Raw genomic sequence first — 27,296 nt, 5'->3', positions numbered from 1 at the left:
GCACTGGTGTCATACTGGGATCACACTGGGATCATACTGGGGTGCACTGGGATCATACTGGGATACACTGGTGCCGTACTGGGATACATTGGGATGCACTGGTGCCGTACTGGGATACATTGGGATGCATTCAAGACCTAACGGGGGGGGGGGCCATACCGACAAAGGGGGCGGAGCTTCCACCTCTGGCCCCGCCCCTCATTGCGTCACCGCCTCCGTCCGTCCCCTTCCCCCGGGCGCCGCAGTGCGCCGGGGCCGAACGGTCCCGAACGCGTCCGAACGGTCCCGAACGCGTCCGAACGGCTCCGAACGGACCCGACCCCCCCGAGCGGGTCCGGCCATGCCTTGAAGCGGCTCCTCCGTCCCTTCCCCCCCCCCCGTTCCTTGTCCTTATCCCGTTCCTGACCGTTCCGTCCCGTTCCTGACCGTTCCCGACCGTTCCCCCCTCCGGAAACGCCCGAAGCGGACCCGAAAGGTTCCGAACGGAGCCGAAGCGGACCCGAACCCGAAGCCGAACCCGAGCCGGCCGCCGCCATGTTGGAGCCCGGCCTCCCGCTCCTCCTCCTCGGCCTCCTCATGGGTGAGCCCCCCCCAATGTCACCCCTATAGCACCCTATAGTTCCCTATAGCACCTTATGGCACCCCTATAGCACCCTATAGCTCCCTATAGCACCCTATGGCACCCCTATGGCACCCTATAGCACCCTATGGCATCCTGTAGCTCCCTATAGAACCCTATGGCACCCTATAGCTCCTTATAGCACCCCTATAGCCCCCCTGTAGCACCCCTATAGCACCCTATGGCACCCTGTAGCTCCCTTTAGAACCCTATGGCACCCTATAGGTCCCTATAGCACCCCTATAGCACCCTATGGCACCCTATGGCTCCCTATAGCACCCTATAGCGCCCTATAGCACCCTATAGCACCCTATGGCACCCTATAGCACCCCTATAGCACCCTATGGCACCCTATAGCACCCTATAGCACCCTATGGCTCCCTATGGCACCCTATAGCACCCTGTAGCACCACTATAGCACCCTATGGCACCCTATAGTCCCCCTATAGCACATCTATAGCCCCCCTATAGCACTCTGTAGCACCCCTATAGCACCCTATAGTCCAATAGCACCTCTATGGCACCCCTGTAGCACCTCTATAGCCCCCCATAGCCCCCCTATAGCGTCCTATAGGGTTCTATGGGGCTGGGACCCCCCCCCCATAGGGTCCCATTGTGGCCTCCAGCACCTGCGCAGTGCCCCCCCCCTCTCCATGAAGGTGTCACATGACTGTGCTGCAGTGACCTCTGTGACTCCATTGGGAGCCATTGATACCTATTGGCACCCATTGATACCCTGTTGGCACCCATTGATCACCCATTGGCACCCATTGACACCCATTGGCACCCATTGATACCCCATTGGCACCCATTGATCACCCATTGGCACCCCACTGATCACCCATTGGCACCCCACTGATCACCCATTGGCACCCCATTGATCGCCCATTGGCACCCCATTGATCACCCATTGACACCCCATTGATCACCCATTGGCACCACTGTATCTCTATGTTCCCTATGGATCCCCCCCATTAGGGGCCGGTTTTGGGGTATTTTGGGCTGGTTTTCGGTCTTTGACAGCATTAGCCGTTTCGGGCCCGTTTGGGGTGGTTTTTCCCAGTTTTCACCCTTTTTTCCCCATTTTCTCCCCATTTTTCCCCGTTTTCACCTCTTTTTCCCCATTTTCCCCCATTTCCTCACCATTTTTCCCCATTTTCCCCACCATTTTTCCCCGTTTTCACCTCTTTTTCCCCATTTTCCCCCATTTCCTCACCATTTTTCTCCCCATTTCCTCACTGTTTCTCCCCGTTTTCACCCATTTTCCCCCCATTTCCTCACCGTTCTGCCCCGTTTTTCCCCGTTTTCACCCGTTTTTCCCCATTTTTCCCCATTTTTCCCCATTCCCTCACCGTTCTGCCCTGTTTTTCCCTGTTTTCACCCGTTTTTCCCCATTTCTCCCTGTTTTCACCTGTTTTCCCCCATTTTTCCCCGTTTCCCCCCATTTTCTCACTATTTTCCCCATTTCCCCCCTTTCCCCATTTCCTCCCTGTTTCTCCCCGTTTTCACCCATTTTTCCCCCATTTCCTCACCGTTTTTCCCCATTTTCACCCGGTTTTCCCCCATTTTTCTCCATTTCCCCCATTTCCCCCCCATTTCCCCCCCATTCCCCCCCATTCCCCCCCATCCCCCCCATTCCCCCCATTCCCCCCATTTTCCCCCCTTTTTCCCCCCATTTCCCCCCATTTCCCCCCCATTTCCCCCCATTCCCCCCATTTCCCCCCCATTTCCCCCCCCATTCCCCCCCATTCCCCCCATCGCCCCCATTCCCCCCATTCCCCCCATTCCCCCCCATTCCCCCCATTCCCCCCTCATCCCCCCATCCCCCCATCCCCCCCCATCCCCCCCATTCCCCCCCCCCCCATCCCCCCCATCCCCCCCATCCCCCCCATCCCCCCCATCCCCCCCATCCCCCCCATTCCCCCCATTCCCCCCATTCCCCCATTCCCCCGTTCCCGGTCGCGCCGCTGCCAGGCGGGCGGGCGCAGGGCGGCTGCGTGGAGGTGGCGTCGGGCAGCGAGGCCGTGCTGGGGCTCCCCTTCCGCCTCCTGTGCATCGCCTGCAAGCGCCGCAGCGAGACCCCCGCCGAGGCCAGCGCGGAGTGGTTCTTCCGAGGGGAGGGGGAGGCCGCATTCCATAAGGTGCCGGGGGGCGACGGGGGCGATGGGGTGGGATGGGGTGGGATGGGTTGGGATGGGATGGGTTGGGTTGGGTTGGGATGGATGGGATGGGTTGGGTTGGGTTGGGATGGGTTGGGTTGGGTTGGGATGGATGGGATGGGTTGGGATGGGTTGGGATGGGGTGGGTTGGGGTGGGATGGGATGGGTTGGGTTGGGATGGGATGGGTTGGGGTGGGATGGGTTGGGGTGGGATGGGATGGGTTGGGATGGGTTGGGATGGGGTGGGTTGGGTTGGGTTGGGTTGGGATGGGATGGGATGGGTTGGGATGGGATAGATTGGAATGGGGTAGGTGGGGTGGGATGGGATGGGTTGGATTGGGGTGGGATGGGGTGGGTTGGGATGGGTTGGGTTGGGATGGGTTGGGATGGGATGGGGTGGGATGGGATGGGGTGGGATGGGTTGGGTTGGGGTGGGTTGGGATGGGTTGGGGTGGGGTGGGATGGGTTGGGATGGGATGGGATGGGTTGGGATGGGATGGGACGGGACGGGACGGGACAGGATGGATGCGATGGGATGGGATGGGATGGGTTGGGATGGGACGGGATTGGGATGGGTTGGGATGGATGGGGTGGGATGGGTTGGGTTGGGATGGGTTGGGATGGGGTGGGATGGGATGGGGTGGGATGGGTTGGGTTGGGGTGGGTTGGGATGAGTTGGGGTGGGGTGGGATGGGTTGGGATGGGTTGGGATGGGATGGGTTGGGATGGGTTGGGTTGGGATGGGTTGGGATGGATGGGATGGGTTGGGATGGGATGGGTTGGGATGAGATGGGTTGGGTTGGGATGGGTTGGGATGGGTTGGGATGGGGTGGGATGGGGTGGGGTGGGTTGGGATGGGATGGGATGGGGTGGGATGGGTTGGGATGGGTTGGGATGGGATGGGTTGGGATGGGTTGGGATGGGTTGGGATGGGATGGGATGGGTTGGGATGGGGTGGGGTGGGATGGGATGGGTTGGGATGGAGTGGAATAGATTGAAATGGAGATGGGATGGGTTGGTATGAGATTGGGATGGAGTGGGATGGGAATGGGATGAGTTGAGATAAGACTTGGATGGGATTGGTTGCCGTGGGTTTGGGATGGATTGGGATGGGAATGGGATGGAATGGGATGCGTTTGGATGAGACTGGGATGGAGTGGGATGGATCGGGATGGGAATGGGATGGACTGGCATTGTACTGGGAACCACTGGGAGGCACTGGGGTCATACTGGGCGCGAGTGGAATCCTACTGGGACCTATTGGGAGCCGCTGGGGTCATTCTGAGCTCATCCTGGGAGGCACTGGGGTCATAGTGGGAGTTACTGGGCCCATGCTGGGTCCGCCCCCCCCAGATCCTGGAGTACAGCCCCGAGGAGCCGCCGTGGGTGGCGCCGGGCCCCTTCCTGGGGGTGCTGTCGTGGAACGGCTCCCGGGGCACGCGGGACCTGCAGGACCTCTCGGTGCGGCTCGAGGCCGTGGGGCGGCCCCACGGCGGCCACTACGTCTGCCGCCTGCGCCGCAACCTCACCTTCGAGGGCTACGTCTACAGCCTGGCGCGCAACCAGACCCTGCGCCTCGCCGTGGTGGAGCGCGGTACTGCGGGGGGTCAAGGGGGAGCAGTGGGGGGCAATGGGGGTCAGTGGGGGTCAATGGGGGTCAATGGGACTCAATGGCGGTCAGTGGGTGTCAATGGGGTTCAATGGGGATCAATGGGGATCAATGGGACTCAATGGGGGTCAATGGGTGTCAATGGGACTCAATGGGGGTCAATGGGACTCGATATCAGTGGGACTCAGTGGCTGTCAATGGGATTCAATGGGGGTCGATGGGACTCAGTGGTGGTCAATGGAGGTCAATGGGGGTCAATGTGACTCAATGGGGGTCAATGGGGGTCAATGGGACTCAGTGGTGGTCAATGGAGGTCAATGGGTGTCAATGGGACTCAATGGGTGTCAATGGGACTCAACGGGTGTCAATGGGACTCAATGGGTGTCAATGGGACTCAACGGGTGTCAATGGGACTCAATGGGAGTCAATGGGTGTCAGTGGGACTCAATGGGTGTCAATGGGAGGAGTCAATGAGGCTCAATGGGGCTCAATGGGAGGAGTCAATGGGTGTCAATGGGAGGAGTCAATGGGGCTCAATGGGGCTCAATGGGGATCTATGGGTCTCAATGGGGCGGATGTGCAGCGCGCCGGGACCTGGCGTCCATCGTGTCCGAGGTGCTCATGTACGTGCTCATCGTGGGGGTTCCATGGGACTCAATGGGAGGAGTCAATGGGGCTCAATGGGAGGAGTCAATGGGGATCTATGGGGCTCAATGGGGCGGATGTGCAGCGCGCCGGGACCTGGCGTCCATCGTGTCCGAGGTGCTCATGTACGTGCTCATCGTGGGGGGTCCATGGGAGTCAATGGGGCTCAATGGGGCTCAATGGGAGGAGTCAATGGGGCTCAATGGGAGGAGTCAATGGGGCTCGATGGGAGGAGTCAATGGGGCTCGATGGGAGGAGTCAATGGGGATCTATGGGTCTCAATGGGGCGGATGTGCAGCGCGCCGGGACCTGGCGTCCATCGTGTCCGAGGTGCTCATGTACGTGCTCATCGTGGGGGGTCCATGGGACTCAATGGGGCTCAATGGGAGGAGTCAATGGGGCTCAATGGGAGGAGTCAATGGGGATCTATGGGTCTCAATGGGGCGGATGTGCAGCGCGCCGGGACCTGGCGTCCATCGTGTCCGAGGTGCTCATGTACGTGCTCATCGTGGGGGATCCATGGGAGTCAATGGGGATCAATGGGGCTCAATGGGAGGAGTCAATGGGGCTCGATGGGAGGAGTCAATGGGGCTCGATGGGAGGAGTCAATGGGGATCTATGGGTCTCAATGGGGCGGATGTGCAGCGCGCCGGGACCTGGCGTCCATCGTGTCCGAGGTGCTCATGTACGTGCTCATCGTGGTGCTCACGCTGTGGTTGGCCGCAGAGATGCTCTACTGCTACCGCAAGGTGGCGGCAGCAGCCCCGCCCCCCGACAGCGCGTGCGTCACCCGGGGGGGCGGGGCCAAAGGGGGGGGAAGGGGCGGGGCTAAAGGGGGGGAAGGGAGAAAGGGGTAGGGTCAATGGGAAATGGGGTGTAATCAGTGGGAAAGGGGCTGAGCCGATGGGAAAGGGGGCGTGGTTAAGGGGGGAAGGGGTGGGGCTAAAGGGGGGAGGGGATAAAGGTGGAAAGGGGCGGGGCTAAAGGGAAAGGGGCAGGGCTAAAGGGGTAGGGCCAATAGGAAATGGGTGTAATCAATGGGTAGGGGGCGTGGTTTAAGGGGATTGGGGCGGGGCTAAAGGATGAAGGGGTGGGGTCAATGGGAAAGGGGCGTGGCTAAAGGGTGAAGGGGAGGGGCTAAATGGGTAGGGTCAATGGGAATGGGGGTGAAATCAATGGGGGCTGAGCCAAGGGGAAAGGAGGCGGGGCTAAATGGGGTAGGGGTGGGGCTAAGGGGGGAAAGGGGGTGGGCCTAAAGGGGGAAAGGGGAGGGGCTAAAGGGGATTGGGGTAGGGTCAATGGGAAAGGGGTGCTGTTGGGTGCTATGGGGTGCTATGGGGTTCTATAGGGTGCTATGGGGGTCAATAGGGTTCTATGGGGTGCTATGGGAGTCTATAGGGTGCTATGGGGGTCTGTAGGGTGCTATGGGGGTCAATAGGGTGCTATGGGGTTCTATGGGGTGCTATGGGAGTCTATAGGGTGCTATGGGGGTCTATAGGGTGCTATGGGGTGCTATAGGGTGCTATGGGGTGCTATAGGCTCCCTGTCCCCCCACAGGTCCGAGTACCTGGCCATCACCTCGGAGAGCAAAGAGAACTGCGCAGGGGTGCAGGTGGCCGAGTAGCACCCATGGGTGCTGCTGCCCCCCCCCCTCCCCCTATAGCACCCATAGCACCCACCCCCCCTTACACAGCGCCCCCCCCTGCAATAACCCCCCCGGGGGGGGCGGCCCGGCCCCCCCCCCCTGCACCCAGCACCATTGCACGGCTCCTATGGAAGGGGTACAGCACCCATGGGTGCTCCTATGGATGGCTGTTGGCACCCATGGGTGCTCCTGTGGATGGCTATTGGCACCTATGGGTGCTCCTATGGATGACTGTTGGCACCTATGGGTGCTCCTGTGGATGGCTGTTGGCACCCATGGGTGCTCCTGTGGATGGCTATTGGCACCTATGGGTGCTCCTGTGGATGGCTATTGGCACCTATGGGTGCTCCTATGGATGACTGTTGGCACCTATGGGTGCTCCTATGGATGGACTCAGCACCCTGTAGAAGGTCCCAGCACCCATGGGTGCTCCTGTGGATGGCTGTTGGCACCCATGGGTGCTCCTATGGAAGGACCCACAACAACCCCCACCCCGCCCCCAGCACTGAGCTGTGCATGCAAATGAGCCAGATGCAAATGAACTTATGCTAATCAGCTCCGCGCTGATTGGCCCTATGCTGATGAGCCGCGCAAGCTGATTGGCCGTATGCAAATGAGCGGGCGGCACACGATGTCTGATCTGCAAATGCACTTTATGCAAATGAAGCCCCCCGCTAGTGACTGTGTGTGTATGCTAATGAAGGTGTGAACATGCTAATGAGAGGGTGAATTATGCAAATGACAGGCAAATTAGGGTTAACGGTGCAATGCGTTGGTTATTAGTTATTTGAATAACTAACCAGATGATATGGTTAGTTATTCAAATGAGTCTCATTAAGGATGCAAAATGTGTGTCATGGAGGGTGTGTGCTAATGAATATGCTAATTACTCATCATGCAGTAGGCATAGGGGATAGTGCTGAGAGAATGCAGTGATTATAGCGTATATGCAAATGAGTCGGTACGGTAATTAGATGATATGCAAATGCGTCCATAAATGGGCAATATGCAAATCAGGCCATGTATTGATTGGGTGGTATGTAAACGACGTGGTATGGTAGCTAATGAGTATGCAAATGAGTGGATATGCTAACAAGGAGATACGCAAATGAAGCAATATAAGCAATGGGTGGCATGCAAATGATGCGGTGTAATTATGACCCATTATGGAAATGAGGGTGTGATAATGCAAATGAAGCTGTCGATATGCAGATGAGCAGTCTTGCTAATCAGGCTGCATGCAAATAAGACTATATGCAAATGAGGCGATGCGGTAATGGGGTTGTATGCAAATGAGGCTCTACACAAATGAGTCTTCAACCCACCAGGCCTGTGAGCTCTATATGCTAATAAGCCCTATATGCTAATGAGTCCTATGCTAATGAACCCCATGCTAATAGGTGTCCTTCTAGGCACCAACCAATCACGTTCCGTTATGCAAATCAGCCCCATGTTAATGAGCTCGATGCAAATGAGACACTTAAGCCCCGCCCACATCCAGGCGGTGGCGGGAAAATGACGCAATAAGGGCGGGAACGGGCGGTGACGTCAGTGATGGGATGGGCGGGTTGTTTGTGGCTTAATGGGGAGGGGATGATGACGTCATTAATGACGTCCGGCCCGACCGGTTTGGGGGCTTCAATGGGTTAATTACGGGGGGGGGGGGGAAGCGTCGGCGGTGACGTCACCCGTTTGGCGCGCAATTACGAGCGTTTTTGGCGCGCCCTGACCTCAATGAGAGGGTTTGGGGGGGGGGGGGGGGGGGCAATGATGGGGTTGGGGGGGGAGGGGCGGGGTTTAAGGGGGCCCCACCCGCGGCTGCAGCCCCAGAACGGAGCCGAACGCGTCCGGAGCAGGCAGGAAACGGGCGGGGGGCGTCTGGGAGCGTTTGGGGGCGTTTGGGGGCGTTTGAGGGCGTTTTGGGGCCGTTTGAAGGCGTTTTGGGGCGTTTGGGTGCATTTGGGGGTGTGTTTGGGGGCGTTTGAGGGCGTTTTGGGGGTAATTGCGGGCGTTTGGGTGCATTTGGGGGTGATGTTTGGGGTAACTAAAGGGGTTTGGGAGCGTTTGGGGCGTTTGATTTTGGGCGTTTTGGGGCGTTTGGGTGCATTTTGGGGGTGATGTTTGGGGCCGTTTGAAGGCGTTTTGGGGGTAATTGCGGGCGTTTGGGGGCGGTTCGGTGCATTTGGGGGTGATGTTTGGGGTAACTAAAGGGGTTTGGGAGCGTTTTGGGGCGTTTGAGGGCGTTTTGGGGCATTTTGGGGCCGTTTGAAGGCGTTTTGGGGGTAATTGCGGGCGTTTGGGTGCATTTGGGGGTGATGTTTGGGGTAACTAAAGGGGTTTGGGAGCATTTTGGGGCGTTTGAAGGCGTTTTGGGGCATTTGGGAGCGTTTTGGGGCGTTTGAGGGCGTTTTGGGGCATTTTGGGGCCGTTTGAAGGCGTTTTGGGGGTAATTGCGGGCATTTGGGGGCGGTTCGGTGCATTTGGGGGTGATGTTTGGGGTAACTAAAGGGGTTTGGGGGGGGTTGGGGGCGTTTTGGGGGTAATTACGGGCGGTTTGGGGCGTTTGCGGGTGTTTTGGAGGCGTTTGGGGTCAATTTTGGGGTAACTAAAGGGGTTTGGGGGTGTTTTGGGGGCTTTGGGGGGTTACTAAAGTCGTTTGGGGGTGTTTTGAGGGAGTTTGGGGGTGTTTCAAAGGTAACTAAAGGCGTTTGGGGAAGATTGAGGGCGTTTTAGGGCGTTTTGGGGATAACAAGGCGTTTGGGGGCGTTTTGGGGGTAATTAAAGGTGTTTGTGGTGTTTTAGGGCGTTTTGGGGGTAACTAAAGGCGTTTGGGGGCGTTTTGGGGGTAATTAAAGGTGTTTGGGGGCGTTTTGGGGGTAATTAAAGGTGTTTGTGGTGTTTTGGGGCGTTTGGGGGTGTTTTGAGGTGGTTTTCAGGGTGTTTGAGGGCGTTTTGGGGTGATTGGGGGGTAAGTGCAGGCGTTTGGGGGTGTTTGGAAGCGTTTTGGGGGTAACTAAAGGCGTTTGGGGGCGTTTGGGTGGCTTTGAGGGTGTTTGGGTGCGTTTTGGGGTGATTGGGGGGTAACCAAAGGCGTTTTGGGGTGTTTGGAAGCGTTTTGGGGGTAACTAAAGGCGTTTGGGGGCGTTTGGGTGGCTTTGAGGGTGTTTGGGTGCGTTTTGGGGTCATCGGGGGTAGCTACAGGCGGTTTGGGGTGGGTTGGGTGAATTTGGGGGGCATTGGGGATAACTAAAGGCGTTTGAGAGGGGTTTCGAGGGCTTTTAGGGCGGTTTTGAGGGCGTTGAGGGCATTTGGGTCACTTGAGGGGGTTTTGGGGACACTCGGGGTGAATTGGGGTGGTTTGGGGGCAGTTTGGGGCGTTTCAGGGGTGTTTTGGTATGTTTTGGGGTGGTTTGGGGTGGTTTAGGGGTATTTTGGGGTGGTTTAAGGTATTTGAGGGGTGGTTTAGAGGTATTTTGGGGTGTTTTGCCGTGGTTTAGTGTATTTTGGGGGTGTTTTAAGTATATTTTGGGGGGTTTAGGGGTATTTTGGGGTGTGTTGGTGCTTTTGCGGTGTTTGGGGTGTTTTAAGGGTATTATGGGGTGTTTGGGGGCTATTTTGGGGGGTTTAGGGGTGCTTGGGTGCTGTTTTGGGGGTGTTTTAAGGGTATTTTGGGGTGTTTTGGGGGTGTTTTGGGGTTATTGGGGTGTTTTGGCGGTTTGGGGGTGTTTTAAGGATATTTAGGGGTGTTTTGGGGCTATTTTTGGTGTTTTGGGGTGTTTTAAGGGGGTTTTGGGTGTTTTGGGGTTATTTTGGGGGTATAGGGGTATTTTTGGGTGTTTTGGGGTGTTTTAACGGTATTTAGGGGTGGTTTGGGGCTATTTTGGGGTGTTTTAAGGGTATTTTTGGGTGGTTTGGGGCTATTTGGGGGTGTTTTAAGGGTATTTAGGGGTGTTTTGGGGCTATTTTGGGGTGTTTTGGGGGGTGTTTTGGGGCTATTTGGGGGTGTTTTGGGGTGTTTTAAGGGTATTTAGGGGTGTTTTCGGGCTATTTTTGGTGTTTTGGGGTATTTTAAGGGTATTTTTGGGTGGTTTGGGGCTATTTTGGGGTGTTTTAAGGGTATTTAGGGGTGTTTTGGGGCTATTTTGGGGTGTTTTAAGGGTGTTTTGGGGCTATTTTGTGGTGTTTTAAGGGTATTTAGGGGTGTTTTGGGGCTATTTTGTGGTGTTTTGGGGTGTTTTAAGGGTATTTTTGGGTGGTTTGGGGCTATTTAGGGGTGTTTTGGGGCTATTTGGGGGTGTTTTGGTGTGTTTTAAGGGTATTTTGGGGTGTTTTGCGGCTATTTTGTTGTGTTTTGGGTGGGTTTTGGTGACGGGGGTGTCGGGGCCGCAGGTGGGGGGGGCCATGGGGCGCTTGTGCCGGTGCCGGGGTCGCAGACGGGGTCAAGGTCGGGGTCAGCGGCGGCAGCGCCAGAAGCCCTGCGGGTGCCCCTGCAAGGTACGGCCCCGAATTCGGGCGTTTGGGGGGAATTTGGGTGTTTTGGGCGTGAATTTTGGCGTTTTGGGGGTGAATTTGGGTGTTTTGGGGTGAATTTGGGCGTTTTGGGGTGAATTTGGGTGTTTTGGGGGTGAATTTGGGCAGTTTGGGGTGAATTTGGGTGTTTTGGGGTGAATTTGGGCAGTTTGGGGGGAATTTGGGTGTTTTGGGGGTGAATTTGGGTGTTTTGGGGGTGAATTTGGGCAGTTTGGGGGGAATTTGGGCGTTTTCAGGTAAATTTGGTTTTTTTGGGGGGTGAATTTTAGCAGTTTTGGGGTAAATTTGGGCGTGTTGGGATGAAATTGGGCATTTAGGAGGTGAAGTTTTGAGGTTTTGGGGTGAATTTGGGCATTTTGAGGTGAATTTGGGAGTTTTGAGCGTGAAATTGGGCATTTTGGGGGTAAACTTGGGCGGTTTGGGGTGAATTTGGCTGTTTTCAGGTAAATTTGGGCAGTTTGGAGGTGAAATTGGGCATTTTGCGGGTGAATTTCAGTGGTTTTGGGGTGAATTTGGGCATTTTGAGGTAAATTTGGGCAGTTTTGGGGTGAATTTGGGCAGTTTTGGGGTGAATTTGGGCATGTTGAGGTAAATTTGGGAGTTTTGAGCGTGAAATTGGGCATTTTGGGGGTAAATTTGGGTGGTTTAGGGTGAATTTGGCTGTTTTCAGGTAAATTTGGGCATTTTGGAGGTGAAATTGGGCATTTTGCGGGTGAATTTCAGTGGTTTTGGGGTGAATTTGGGCATTTTGAGGTAAATTTGGGCAGTTTTGGGGTGAATTTGGGCAGTTTTGGGGTGAATTTGGGCGTGTTGAGGTAAATTTGGGAGTTTTGAGCGTGAAATTGGGCATTTTGGGGGTAAACTTGGGCGGTTTGGGGTGAATTTGGCTGTTTTCAGGTAAATTAGGGCAGTTTGAAGGTGAAATTGGGCGTTTTGGGGGTGAATTTCAGCGGTTTTGGGGTGAATTTGGCTGTTTTCAGGTAAATTTGGGCAGTTTGGAGGTAAAATTGGGCGTTTCGGGGGTGAATTTCAGCAGTTTTGAGGTAAATTTGGGCGTGTTGGGATGAAATTGGGCATTTAGGAGGTGAAGTTTTGAGGTTTTGGGGTGAATTTGGGTATTTTGAGGTGAATTTGGGCAGTTTTGGGGTGGATTTGGGCAGTTTTGGGGTGAATTTGAGTGGTTTTAGGGTGAATGTGGGCAGTTTGAGGTAAATTTGGGCAGTTTTGGGGTGAATTTGGGCGGTTTTGGGTTGATTCCTTCTCACACCTCCCCTTTGCAGCCCAGCTGCTGCCCGTCGATGACATCACCGATGACGTCACCGCCTCTCGCCGTCACCACCACCTACATCATCTGGCCCCCCCCCGCCATCACCACCATGGGGGGGCCCCGCGTGGCCGTTGTTGGGGGTCCTGAGCCCCCAAAATGCTGCTTTTAGCCCCCAAAATGCTGCTTTTAGCACCAAAATGTTCCTTTAGCCCCAAAATGCTGCTTTTAGTCCCAAGAATGCTGCTTTTTCCCCCAAAATACTGCTTTTAGGCCCCAAAATGTTGCTTTTAGTCCCCAAAATGCTGCTTTTAGCACCAAACTATTGCTTTTAGTCCCAAAAATGCTGCTTTTTGCCCCAAAATCCTGCTTTTAGACCCCAAAATGCTGCTTTTTGTCCCAAAAAATCTTCATTTTGTGGCCGTTTGGACCCTAAAGAATGGTTTTTAACCCCAAAATTCACCTTCGCCCCCAAGCCCCCCCCCCCGTTCCCAAAGGGAATTTGGCAACGAAGGGACCTGTGCCCCAAAACCACCGGTTTTCACCCCAAAAACGCCCAAATCCACCCTAAAACACCCAAAATCACCCCAAAACTGCCCAAATCTGACAAAAAAGGCCCAAATTTGTCCCCAAAACGCCCAAATCCACCCTAAAATACCCAAATTTACCCCAAAATAGCCCAAATCCACCCCAAAATACCCATATTAGCCCCTGAAAGGTCCAAATCCAGCTCAGAACACCCAAATTCACCCCAAACCACGCAAATTTAACCCAAAACGTGCAAATTCACCTAAACCCGCCCAAATTTACCCAAACTGGGTTAAACTTCATCCGCCCCGCAACCTTTGCCCCCAAAATCGGAGGTTTTGGGGGTGGGGCAGAGCCCAATCGATCCCCGGCCCCAAAATGACGTTTTTTTAACCCAAAACGCGACCTCGCGGGGGGGATTTGACCTAAAAACGCCGTTTTCACCCCAAAAAACGTTGGGAAACGCTGGATTTCGCTGCGAAAACGCATGGATTTGACACCCAGACCTGGTTTTGACCCAAAAAGCGGCGTTTTCAGCCCAAAAACGTCGGGAACCGCGGGGTTTCGCTGTGAAAATGAATAAATTTGACACCAAAGCTCTTTTTTGACCCAAAAAGCGGCGTTTTCAGCCCAAAGACGTTGGGAAACGCTGGATTTCGCTGCGAAAACGCATAAATTTGACCCCCAACGCCGTTTTTGACCCAAAAAGCGGCGTTTTCAGCCCAAAACGGGGGGGGAGGGGGGGGGCATTCGCTCCTCGACCCCGAATTCCCCCTTTTCCACCTTAAAACACGGGGGTGATGACGACATCGGGTCCTTTTGGCGCCAAAAAGGGGCGGGGCACATCCGGGCGCGTGGGAGGGGGCGGGGCCAAGGGAGGGGGCGGGGCCATGGAGGGAGAAGGCGCCACGGGGGGGGTCGCGCTCCTGACCCGGGTCCTGCCGGGGGGGGGAGGGGACCGGAAGTTGGGGGGGGAGCCCCTGGCGGTGGGGGTGAGTGGGGGAGGGGGCTATGGGGTGCTATGGGTCTCTGTGGGGTTCCTATGGGTCTCTATGGGTCCCTATGGGGTCTCTATTGGTCTCTATGGGTCTCTATGGGGTCCCTATGGGGTCTCTATGGGTCTCTGTGTGTCTCTATGGGGTCTCTATGGGGTCTCTATGGGTCTCTATGGGGTCTCTATGGGTCTCTATGGGGTCTCTATGGGTCTCTATGGGGTCTCTATGGGGTCTCTATGGGTCTCTATGGGTCTCTATGGGGTCTCTATGGGTCTCTATGGGTCTCTATGGGTCTCTGTGGGTCTCTATGGGGTCTCTATGGGGTCTCTATGGGTCTCTGTGGGTCTCTATGGGTCTCTATGGGTCTCTATGTGTCCCTATGGGGTCTCTATGGGTCTCTATGGGGTCCCTATGGGGTCTCTATGGGTCTCTGTGGGTCTCTATGGGTCTCTGTGGGTCTCTATGGGGTCCCTATGGGGTCTCTATGGGTCTCTATGGGTCTCTATGGGGCTCTATGGGGTCTCTATGGGGTCTCTATGGGTCTCTATGGGTCTCTATGGGTCTCTATGGGTCTCTATGGGTCTCTATGGGTCTCTATGGGGGGTCCCCTATGGGTCTCTATGGGTCTCTATGGGTCCCTATGGGTCTCTATGGGTCTCTATGGGGTCTATGGGGTCTCTATGGGTCCCTATGTGTCTCTATGGGTCTCTATGGGGTCTCTATGTGTCTCTATGGGTCTCTATGGGTCTCTATGGGTCTCTATGGGTCCCTATGGGTCTCTATGGGTCTCTATGGGTCTCTATGGGGTCTCTATGGGTCCCTATGTGTCTCTATGGGTCTCTATGGGGTCTCTATGTGTCTCTATGGGTCTCTATGGGTCTCTATGGGTCTCTATGTGTCCCTATGGGTCCCTGTGGGTCCCCGCAGGTTTCCCAGCTCCTGTTGGGGGCGCTGCAGTGCGCGATGGGGGCGGGGCTGTTCGTGGCCCTGCAGCACCCGGTGGGGGCGGAGCTCGGGGCCCCCATAGGGGCCGGAGCCATGGTGAGGGGGGGGCACTTGTGGGGCAGGAGGGGGCACTTGTGGGGCAGGAGGGGGGGCTCTTATGGGGTTGATGGGGGGCACTTGTGGGGCAGGGGTGGCACTTATGGGGCAGAGGGGGCACTTACAGGGCGGGGGGGCAGTTGTGGGGCAGAGGGAGCACTTATGGGACAGAGGGGGTGGAATTGAGGGGTGGGGTTATGGGGAGGTTATGGGGCAGGGGGTGGTTATGGGGTGGTGGACACAGGGCACTTATATGGGGTGCTATGGGGCAGGGTGGGCTCATATTGGACCGGGGGGAGCACTTACGGGGTGGGCCCCACTTATGGGGCAGAGCGTGACCCACATCTGCCCCCCCAGCTGATGGTGTCGGGGGCGGTGCTGGTGGCGATGGCGCAGAGGCCCTCTGTGGGGCTGGTGAGTGGGGGGAACACTTATGGGGCAGCTGTGGGGTGCTATGGGCTAGCTATGGGGCAGATATGGCATGCTATGTGTTGGCTATGGGGCAGCTATGGGGTGCTATGGGCTAGCTATGGGGCAGATACAACATGCTATTGGGCAGCTATGGGGTGCTATGGGCTAGCTATGGGGCAGCTATGGGGTGATACGGCCTGCCTATGGGGCAGCTATCAAGTGGCTATGGGGCAGCTATGGGGCACTATAGAGTGCTATGGGGCACTGTGGGATGCTATAGGGTACGGTGGGGTGATATGGCTTGGCTATGGGACACGATGTGGGGCAGGTGACCTGGGGGGGGTGTGACCCATAGAGTGCCCCATAGGCTCACGTGTGGGGCTGCCCCATAGGCGCGGGCAGCGCTGGCCCTGGGGATTGTGGCCTCCATCGGCTCCTTCCTGGCACTGGGGCTGCAGGGGCTGCTCCTGACCCACACCTGCCCCACGTGCTACAACCTGGGGCCCTCCCACGCGGTAGGGGGCGCTATGGGGTCTCTGTGGGTCTCTATGGGTCTCTATGGGGTCCCTGTGGGTCTCTATGGGGTCTCTATGGGTCTCTGTGGGTCTCTATGGGTCTCTATGGGGTCTCTATGGGTCTCTGTGGGTCTCTATGGGGTCTCTATGGGTCTCTATGGGGTCTCTGTGGGTCTCTGTGGGGTCCCTGTGGGTCTCTGGGGGGTCTCTATGGGTCTCTGTGGGTCCCTATGGGACTCTGTGGGTCTCTATGGGTCCCTATGGGTCTCTGTGGGTCTCTATGGGGTCTCTGTGGGTCTCTATGGGTCTCTATGGGTCCGTATGGGTCTCTATGGGGTCTCTATTGGTCTCTATGCATCTCTGTGTTTCTGTATGGGTCTCTGTGGGTCTCTATGGGGTCCCTATGGGTCTCTATGGGGTCCCTATGGGTCTCTATGGGGTCCCTATGGGTCTCTATGGGTCTCTATGGGTCCCTATGGGTCCCTATAGGGTCTCTATGGGTCCCTGTGTGTTCCTCACCCATCCCCGCCGCCAGGGGGCGCTGCTGGGCACCCACGCGCTCCTGATGACGTCATCGGCGGCCGGGGCCGCCCTCGCCGTGACCGGGTCCGTGGCGGCCGCCAGGGGGCGCCCAAAGGCGGGGGCGGGGCCGGTGAGTGCGGGGGGCGGGGCCAAAGGGGGGCGGGGTCAAAGGGAAGGGAGGGGGCGTGGCCACGATCCTGACCCCGCCCCCTCTTTGCCCCCCCCCTCCCCCCAGCCCGTTGTGATCTACCAGACGTCACTTCCTGCGTCGGGGGGCGGGGCTTAAGCGAGGCCACGCCCCCCCCCCTTTTCTGGCTCCGCCCCTCAATAAAGGTCTATGGGGTGCTATGGGGCTCTATGGGGTGCTATGGGGTTCTATGGGGCTCTATGGGGTGCTATAGGGTGTTGTGGGGCTCTATGGGGTGCTATAGGGTGCTATGGGGCTCTATGGGGCACTATAGGGTGTTGTGGGGCTCTATGGGGCCTTATAGGGTGTTATGGGGCTCTATGGGGTGCTGTAGGGTGCTATAGGGCTCTATGGGGTGCTATAGGTTGTTGTGGGGCTCTATAGGGTGCTATGGGGCTCTATGGGGTGCTATAGGTTGTTGTGGGGCTCTGTAGGGTGCTATAGGGCTCTATGGGGTGCTATAGGGTGTTATGGGGCTCTATGGGGTGCTATAGGATGTTATGGGGCTCTATAGGGTGCTATAGGGCTCTATGGGGTGCTATAGGGTGCTATGGGGCTCTGTGGGGTGCTATAGGACTCTATGGGGTACCATAGGGTGTTATGGGGCTCTATGGGGTGCTATAGGGTGCTATGGGGCTCTGTGGGGTGCTATAGGACTCTATGGGGTACCATAGGGTGTTATGGGGCTCTATGGGGTGCTATAGGGTGCTATGGACCAGTATAACCCAGTATAGCTATAGGGCTCCCAATAGGGTGCATTATGGACCAGTGCATCCCAGTATGGACCAGTATAACCCAGTATAGACCATTACTCCCAATAGGGCACCTTAAGCCCCGCCCCTTTCCCCTTAAGCCCCGCCCCCCGGACGCAGCGCCCCCTAGCGGCGGTTACCAAACAGATCCTTTATTGGGGGGGGGACCCCAAAACCTCCCCCCCCCCCCCCCATTGGGACCCCCCCATTGTGGAGGGGTCCCATTGAGGGGGGTCTATGGGGGGGGACAATGGGGGGGTAACAATATGGGGGTGCTATGGGGCAGGGGTCTCATATGGGTGCTATGGGGTGGGGGACCCAAAATTGGGGTGCTATGGGGTGGGGGACCCAATATTGGGGTGCTATGGGGCGGGGGTCTCATATGGGTGCTATGGGGTGGGGGGGACCCAATATTGGGGTGCTATGGGGTGGGGGTCTCATATGGGTGCTATGGGGTGGGGGGACCCAAAATTGGGGTGCTATGGGGTGGGGGTCTCATATGGGTGCTATGGGGTGGGGGGACCCAAAATTGGGGTGCTATGGGGCGGGGGTCTCATATGGGTGCTATGGGGTGGGGGGACCCAAAATTGGGGGGGTTCTCCTATGGGTGCTATGGGAGGGGTCCCATATGGGGCAGTCCCATTGGGGTCTATAGGGGGGTGCTATGGGGTGGGGGGTCCCAATATTGGGGTGATATGGGGCGGGGGTCTCCTATGGGTGCTATGGGGGGGGGTCCCATATGGGGTACTCCCATTGGGGTCTATAGGGGGGTCCTATGGGGTGGGGGGACCCAATATTGGGGTGCTGGAGGGGTCTCCTATGGGTGCTATGGGGGGTCCTATGGGATGGGGGAGTCCCAATATTGGGGTGCTATGGGGCGGGGGTCTCCTATGGGTGCTATGGGGGGGGGGCCCATATGGGGTACTCCCATTGGGGTCTATAGGGGGGTGCTATGGGGTGGGGGGACCCAATATTGGGGTGCTGGAGGGGTGTCCTATGGGTGCTATGGGGGGTCCTATGGGATGGGGGGGTCCCAATATTGGGGTGCTGTGGGGGGGTCCCATATGGGGCAGTCCCATTGGGGTCTATGGGGGGGTCCTATGGGGTGGGGGGTCCCAAATTTGGGGTGCTTTGGGGGGTTCCCATATGGGGCAGTCCCATTGGAGTCTATGGGGGGGTCCTATGGGTGGGGGGTCTCCTATGGGTGCTATGGGGGGTCCTATGGGGTGGGGGGTCCCAATATTGGGGTGCTTTGGGGGGGGTCCCATATGGGGCAGTCCCATTGGGGTCTATAGGGGGGTCCTATGGGGTGGGGGGGTCCCAATATTGGGGTGCTTTGGGGGGGGTCCCATATGGGGCAGTCCCATTGGGGTCTATAGGGGGGTCCTATGGGGTGTGGGGGTCCCCTCGCGTGCAAGGTGCAATTATGGGGGGGGCACCCACTTTTGGGGCACCCCCCCCTTATAATGGGTGCTGGGGGGGGGTCCCCTCTTTGGGTGGGGGGGTCCCCACAATGGGTGCCCCCCATTGGGGTGTCCTTGGCTCCGTGTGGGGGGGGGACCCCCAAATCCCCCCCTCCCCCCATCCCCATTCATTAACATGGGGGGGGAGGGGGGGGGTCATGCTCCAGGGGGCGGGGCTACGCCGTGGCCGCGGGGGCTGCTGGGAAAGAGGAGGTCAATGGGGGGGGGGATTATAGAGACCCAAAATCGCGTTAATTCACCCCAAAACCTTGCCCCCCCCCCCCATTGGTGGCACTTACTGGGGGTCTTGGTCGGCTGCCGGGGGTCCGGGGGGCTGTAAAAGGGGGGGGCAATGGGGGACCCCAATATAGGGGGGGTCAGTGTATGGGGGGGTTCTTATTATCGGGGTCTATGCGGGGGTTCCCATTATCGGGGTCTATGCGGGGGTTCCCATTATGGGGGTCTATGCGGGGGTTCCCATTATCGGGGTCTATGGGGGGGTTCCCATTATCAGGGTCTATGGGGGGGTTCCCATTCTCGGGGTCTATGGTTCCCATTATGGGGGTCTATGGAGGGGGGGGTTCTCATTATCGGGGTCTATGGGGTCTATGGTCTGTGGGGGGGTTCTCATTATCGGGGTCTATGCGGGGGGGGGTTCTATTATGGGGGTCTATGGGGGGGGTCTCATTATCGGGGTCTATGGGGGGTGGTTCCCATTATCGGGGTCTATGGGGGGGTCTATGGCAGGTGGTTCCCATTATCGGGGTCTATGCGGGGGGTCTATAATGGGGGGCTATGGGGGGGTTCTCATTATCGGGGTCTATGAGGGGTGGTTCCCATTATCGGGGTCTATGGGGGGGGTCTCATTATCGGGGTCTATGGGGTGGGGGGGTTCTATTATGGGGGTCTATGGGGGGTTCTCATCATCGGGGTCTATGGGGGGTTCCCATTATGGGGGTCCATGGGGTGGTTCCCATTATCGGGGTCTATGGGGTGAGGGTTCTATTATGGGGGTCTATGGGGGGGGTCTCATTATCGGGGTCTATGGGGTGGTTCCCATTATCGGGGTCTATGGGGGGGTCTATGGCAGGTGGTTCCCATTATCGGGGTCTATGGGGGGGGTCTATAATGGGGGTCTATGGGGGGGTTCTCATTATCGGGGTCTATGCGGGGGTTCCCATTATCAGGGTCTATGGGGGGGTTCTCATTATCGGGGTCTATGGGGGCATTCTCATTATTGGGGTCTATAGGGTGGTTCCCATTATCAGGGTCTGTGGGTGGGTTCTCATTATCGGGGTCTATGGGGGGGTGGTTCCCATTATGGGGGTCTATGGGGGGGGTCTCATTATCGGGGTCTATGCGGGGGTTCCCATTATCGGGGTCTATGGGGGGGTTCTCATTATCAGGGTCTATGCGGTGGTTCCCATTATGGGGGTCTATGGGGGGGTTCTCATTATCGGGGTCTATGGGGGGATTCTCATTATTGGGGTCTATAGAGTGGTTCCCATTATCAGGGTCTGTGGGTGGGTTCTCATTATCGGGGTCTATGGGGGGGTGGTTCCCATTATCAGGGTCTGTGGGGGGGTTCTCATCATCGGGGTCTATGGGGGGGTTCCCATTATCGGGGTCTATGGGGGGGTTCCCATTATCGGGGTGTATGGGGGGGTTCTCATTATCGGGGTCTATGGGGGGTTTCCCATTATCGGGGTGTATGGGGGGATTTCCATTATCGGGGTCTATGGGGGGGTTCCCATTATCGGGGTCTATGGGGGGGGTTCCCATTATCAGGGTCTATGGGGGGTTCTCATTATCAGGGTCTATGGGGGGGGTTGGGTTCCCATTATCTGGGTCTATGGGGGGGGTTCTCATTATCGGGGTCTATGGGGGGTTCCCATTATCGGGGTCTATGGGATGGTTCCCATTATCAGGGTCTATGGGGGGGTTCTCATTATCGGGGTCTTACCTTGGCTCCGCCTTTTTGCACTTGAACTTCTTACCTGGGGGTGCAGAAAAAGAACTCAAAATGGGGCGGATTTGGGGCATTTTGGGGTGGTTTGGGGCAAAGTTGGCGTTTGGGGGCGGTTTAGGACGTTTTGGGGTGGTTTGGGGCATTTGGGGGCATTTTGGGGCACTTTAGGGTGTTTTGGGTGGGTATGGGGCGTTTCTTAGCATTTTGGGGCAGTTTAGGGCGTTTTGGGCTGGTTTAGTGGTGTTTTGGGCTGGTTTGGGGCCATTTTAGGCCATTTTAGGCATATTTTGGAGTGTTTTGGGGGTATTTGGGGCCGGTTGGTATTTGGGTGGGTTTGGGCTGGTTTAGGGGTATTTTGGGCTGATTTTTGGCGTTTTGTGCCTATTTTGGGGTATTTTGGGCTGATTTTTGGCTGTTTTGTGGCTATTGGGGGCTGATTTTGGCTGTTTTGTGGGTATTTTTGGGTGTTTGGGGCCGTTTTGAGCTGTTTTAGGGGTATTGGTGTGGTTTTGGGGGCTTTTTCTGCTGATTTGGGTGTATTTCGGGGTGTTTTAGGTTGTTTTGGGGGTAATTTTGCTATTCTGGGCAGGTTTAGGGGTGGTTTTGGGGCGTTTTGGGCTGATTTTGGTGTATTTGGGGCAGATTTTTGGGGGTATTTGGGGGGATTTTGGGCGGGTTTGGGCTGTTTTATGGGTATTTTGGGGTGGTTTTGGGTGTTTTTGGGGTGTTTTGGGCTGATTTTGGGTTTTTTTTGGGGCGGGGGGCACTCACTGAGCGCGATGAGGACCCCGAGCACGAACATGACGATGGCGAGAACCAACCCCGCCAGGCGCAGGGACTCGTAATCTGTGGGGAGACCCGAAAACACCCGAAATCAACCCAAAAACACCCCCAAAACACCTGAAATCAACCCAAAACCACCCGAAATCAACCCAAAAACACCCGAAATCACCCCCAAACACCCAAAATCAACCCAAAACCACCCGAAATCAACCCCAAAACGCCCGAAATCAACCCCAAAACAAACGAAATCAACCCCAAAACACCCGAAATCAACCCCAAAACACACGAAATGAACCCAAAACCACCCGAACTCCGCTCAAAAACACACAAAATCAACCCAAAACCACCCGAAATCAGCACCCAAAAAAACCCAAACGCCCGAAATCAACCCCAAATGACTCAATAACACCCGAAATCAACCCAAAACTGCTCAAAATCGACCCAAAACCACCCCCAAAACAGCCGAAATCCACCCAAAATGACCCCAAACCACCCAAAATCAACCCAAACCACCCAAAATCAACCCAAAACACCCGAAATCAACCCAAAACCACACGGAATTAACCCCAAAACAGCCGTAATTAACCCAAAATTATCCCAAACCACCGGGAATTAACCCCAGACCGCCCCTAAAACGCCCAAAATCACCCCAAAACCACCCGAAATTAACCCAAAATCACCCCCAAACCAGCCGAAATCAGCCCAAAACCACCCCTAAAACTCCCGAAATTAACTCAGAGCACCCGAAATCAACCCAAAATTTCCCAAAACAGCCCGAAATTAACCAAAAATCAGGGGAAATCGCCCGAAATTAACACAAAACCAACCAAAATCACCCGAAATAAAACCAAAACCGCCCGAAATCACCCCAAAATGACCGAACACCGCCGAAATCAACTGAAAAAGGCACAAAAACACCCGAAATTAACCCAAAATCAACCAAAACGACCTACCCCCCCCGAAATTAACCCCGTTACCCGAAATCAACCCAAAATGACCCAAGCCCACCCGAAATTAACCCCAAACCGCCCAAAATCAACTCAGAAACACCCCCAAAACACCTGAAATCAACCCAAAATCAACCAGTCACCCCAAAACGCCCGAAATCAACCCAAAATCAACCAAACCACTCAAAAACAACCCAAAACCACCCCAAAAAATTTGGAAATCACCCAAAATCACCCCCAAATTACCCAAAACACCCCAAACCACCCCAGATCACCCTAAAAAACTCAAAGCCACCCAAAATCACCCCCAAATCACTCCAACCCCAAATCACCCCCAAGCTCCCCCAAAACAATCCAAAATCACCCCAAAACACCACAAAAGAAACCAAAATTACCCAAAACACACCAAAACCACCCCAAAATCATCCAAAGTCCCCCAAAACTCCCCTCTGCACCCCAAATACTCCCCTATGGGCCCCCCATATACCCCAATAGCACCCCCTATATCCCTATGGCACCCCCATATACCCCTATAACACCCCCATACACCCCTATAGCACCCTCATATACCCCTATAGCACTCCCCATACACCCCTATAACACCCCCATACACCCCTATAGCACCCCCATACACCACTATAGCACCCCCATACACCCCTAGAGCACCCCCATACACCCCAATAGCACCCCCATACATCCCTATAACACCCCCATACACCCCTATAGCACCCCCATACACCCCTATAGCACCCCCATACACCCCATAGCACCCCCATACCCCTAGAGCACACACCCCTATAGCACCCCCATATACCCCTATACCCCCATACACCCCATAGCACCCCCAAACACCCCTATAGCACCCCCATACACCCCTATAGCACCCCTATAGCACCCCTATAGCACCCCTATAGCACCCATACACCCCTATAGCACCCCTATATAGAGCACTCCCCCCATAGCACCCCCATATATAGCACCCCCATATAACCCTATAGCACCCCCATATACCCCTATAGCCCCCCCATACACCCCCATACACCCCTATAGCACCCCCATATACCCCTATAACACCCCCATACACCCCGATAGCTCCCCCATATACCCCTATAGCACCCCCCATATACCCCTATAGCACCCCCCATACACCCCTATAGCACCCCCATACAAGCCCCTAGCTCCCCCATATACCACAATAGCCACGCGCGTATACACCTATTGCACTCCCATACACCCCTATAGCACCCCCATATACCCCTATCGCACCCCCATATACCCCTATAGCACCCCCATACACCCCCATATACCCCTATAGCACCCCCATATATCCCTATGGCACCCCCATACACCCCTATAGCACCCCCATACACCCCTATAGCACCCCCATACACCCCTATAGCACCCCCATATACCCCTATAGCACCCCCATATATCCCTATAGCACCCCCATACACCCCTATAGCACCTCCATATACCCCTATAGCACCCCCATACACCCCTATAGCACCCCCATACACCCCTATGTCATACACCCCTATAGCACCCCCATACACCCCTATAGCACCCCCCATATACCCCTATAGCACCCCCCATATACCCCTATAGCACCCCCCATACACCCCTATAGCACCCCCATACACCCCCATACCTCCCCACTAGACACACTATCTCGACTTTACTACCCTAGAGTCCACCTATTCACCCCTATAGCACCCCCATACACCCCTATAGCACCCTATAGCACCCATACACCCCTATAGCACCCTATAGACCCCCATAGCACCCATAGCACCCCATAGACCCCCATAGCACCCCATAGCACCCATAGCACCCTGTAGCACCCATACACCCCTATAGCACCCTATAGCACCCATACACCCCTATAGCACCCCCATACACCCCTATAGCACCCCCCATACACCCCTATAGCACCCCCATACACCCCTATTGCACCCCATATACCCCTATAGCACCCCCATACACCCCTATAGCACCCCCATATACCCCTATAGCACCCCCATACACCCCTATAGCACCCCCATACACCCCTATAGCACCCCCATACACCCCTATAGCACCCCCATATACCCCCATTGCACCCCCCCATACACCCCTATGGCCCCCCCATATCTCACCGTAGTTAAAGGGGTCCTTGGCCCGAGCGGCTTCTGGGGGGGGATGGGAATGGGGGGGGGATCCCATGGGATAGGGTTGGGATCAATCCCCCCCCCCCCCCGATGCGGGCGCAGCCGCAGCGCAACGCGCAGTGCGGGGCCGCGCAGCCCATAGCGCCCCATAGCGCCCCATAGCGCCCCATAGCGCCCCATAGCGCCCCATAGCATCCATCCGGTACCCACCTGTATCCTGCCCCCCCCCAGCATCCATCCTGCACCCCATAGCACCCTATAGCCCCAATAGCACCCTATAGCCCCCATAGCACCCCAATAGCAGCCTATAGCACCCCAATAGCAGCCTATAGCACCCCAATAGCAGCCTATAGCGCCCCATAGCATCCATCCTGCACCCACCTGTATCCAGCACCCATTAGCATCCCCATAGCACCCTATAGCCCCCCATAGCACCCAATAAGCAGCCTATAGCACCCCATAGCAGCCTATAGCACCCCCTAAGCAGCCTATAGCACCCCAATAGCAGCCTATAGCGCCCTATAGCACCCTATAGCATCCATCCTGCACCCACCTGTATCCTGCACCCAGCACCCCATTAGGATCCCCATAGCACCCTATAGCCTCTCAAAGCACCCAATAAGCAGCCTATAGCACCCCAATAGCAGCCTGTAGCACCCCAATAGCAGCCTATAGCGCCCCATAGTACCCTATAGCATCCATCCTGCACCTACCTGTATGCTGCACCCAGCACCCCGTTAGCATCCCCGTAGCACCCATCCTGCCCCCCATAGCACCCCATAGCGCCCCTCCTGCGCCCCATAGCATCCGCCCTGCATGCTGCATCACCCTGCACCCACCCTGCACCCACCTGTATCCTGCACCAAACACCCGATAGCACCCATCCTGCATCCCCATAGCGTCCCATAGCACCCATTAGCACCCCATAGCACCCATTAGCACCCCATAGCACCCTTTAGCACCCCATAGCACCCATCCTGCATCCCCATAGCACCCTATAGCACCCATCCTGCATCCCATAGCATCCGCCCCGCATCACGTCCCCATCAGCATCCACCTGTATCCTGCACCCAGCACCCTATAGCACCCCATAGCCCCCCCAGAGCCCCATTAGCACCCCATAGCAGCCATAGCAACCCCTAGAGCCCCATTAGCACCCATAGCACCCCATAGCACCCCATAGCATCCTCCCCTGCATCCTTCACCCCTCAGCATCCATCCTGCACCCACCTCCCCATAGCGCCCCATAGCACTCATAGCACCCCATAGCAACAACTAGCACCCCATAGAGCCCCATTAGCACCCATAGCGCCCCACAGCACCCCATAGCATCCTCCCCTGCATCCTTCACCCCTCAGCATCCATCCTGCACCCACCCCCCCCCAGCACCCCATAGCAGCCATTAGCACCCCATAGCACCCACCCTGCACCCCATAGCATCCCTCCCTGCATCCTTCATCCCTCAGCATCCACCCTGCACCCACCTGTATCCTGCACCCATCGGGCCCCATAGAGCCCCATAGCACCCCATAGCGCCCCATAGCGCCCCATAGCGCCCCATAGCGCCCGTACCCCCCATAGCTGCCTCCGTAGGGGTCGCCATGGCTCTCGGCTCCCTTCGGCTCCGCTCGGTACCGGAGCGATGCGGCAGCGGGGGGGGGGGGGGGGGGGGGGGGGGGGGGGGGGGGGGGAGGAGATGCGGAGGCCACGCCCACCGGAGCAGGACCCCCCCCCCCCCCTCCCCCCCCATAATGGGAGCAAAAACCCAGAAACGCTGTAAAACGGCCCCAAAACGGCTTGAATCGGCCTAAAAACGGTTTAAAGCAGCCAAAAAACGCTTTAAAGCAGTCAAAAACGCTTTAAGTCGGCCTAAAAATGATCTAAAACAGCCAAACCCGCTTTAAATCAGCTTAAAAATGGTTTAAAGCAGCCCAAAACGCTTTAAATCACCCCAAAATCGCTTTAAAGCAGCCCCAAAACGCTTTAAAGCAGCCAAAACCGCTTTAAAGCAGCCTAAAAATGGTTTAAAGCAGCCCAAAACGCCTTAAATGGCCCCCAAAACGCTTTATAGCAGCTAAAAACGCTTTAAGGCAGCCTAAAAATGAGCCGAAACAGCCAAACCCGCTTTAAATCAGCCCAAAAAAATGGTTTAAATCAGCCCAAAACGCTTTAAATCACCCCAAAAACGCCTTATTGCAGCTCCCAAACTCTTTAAAGCAGCCAAAAACAGCTTTAAATCAGCCTAAAAAATGGTTTAAATCAGCCCAAAATGCTTTAAATCACCCCAAAAACGCCTTATTGCAGCTCCCAAACTCTTTAAAGCAGCCAAAACAGCTTGAAATCAGCCTAAAAAATGGCATAAATCAGCCTAAAAACGGTTTAAATCACCCCAAAACGCTTCATAGCAGCCCCCAAACGCTTTAAAGCAGCCAAAAACGCTTTATAGCAGCCCCAAAATGCTTTAAATCAGCCCAAAACGCTTTAAATCAGCCCAAAACGCTTTATAGCAGCCCCAAAATGCTTTAAATAAGCCAAAAACTCTGTAAATGAGCTCAAACCCACTTG

At 56.1% G+C, this 27,296-nt stretch overlaps 2 protein-coding genes across 2 annotated transcripts; one reads left to right on the top strand and one right to left on the bottom strand.

Annotated features, from left to right (window-relative positions):
* The first annotated feature begins 523 nt into the window (after positions 1 to 523).
* SCN1B (sodium voltage-gated channel beta subunit 1) lies at positions 524 to 6,883 on the top strand. The gene is made up of 5 exons (XM_062638828.1): positions 524 to 580; positions 2,594 to 2,760; positions 4,132 to 4,372; positions 5,678 to 5,813; positions 6,590 to 6,883. Exons 1-5 carry the CDS (start codon positions 535 to 537, stop codon positions 6,654 to 6,656), a joined length of 657 nt encoding a protein of 218 aa, XP_062494812.1. The 5' UTR covers positions 524 to 534; the 3' UTR covers positions 6,657 to 6,883.
* A 12,096-nt stretch (positions 6,884 to 18,979) lies between these two features.
* Positions 18,980 to 26,405, bottom strand: LOC134174147 (FXYD domain-containing ion transport regulator 7-like). The gene is made up of 6 exons (XM_062638829.1): positions 26,304 to 26,405; positions 24,720 to 24,752; positions 21,626 to 21,700; positions 20,849 to 20,882; positions 19,185 to 19,219; positions 18,980 to 19,081 (listed from the first exon to the last, which is right to left on the bottom strand). Exons 1-6 carry the CDS (start codon positions 26,332 to 26,334, stop codon positions 19,062 to 19,064), a joined length of 228 nt encoding a protein of 75 aa, XP_062494813.1. The 5' UTR covers positions 26,335 to 26,405; the 3' UTR covers positions 18,980 to 19,061.
* Between the last annotated feature and the right edge of the window lie 891 nt (positions 26,406 to 27,296).

Source organism: Pezoporus occidentalis, unplaced genomic scaffold, assembly GCF_034315485.1.
Source record: "Pezoporus occidentalis ecotype Australia unplaced genomic scaffold, CSIRO_AGI_Poc_V1 ctg585, whole genome shotgun sequence".
Classification (NCBI taxonomy): domain Eukaryota; kingdom Metazoa; phylum Chordata; class Aves; order Psittaciformes; family Psittacidae; genus Pezoporus; species Pezoporus occidentalis.
The sequence above is the reverse complement of the archived record's forward strand: the minus strand, read 5'-3'. Positions and strand labels throughout refer to the sequence as shown.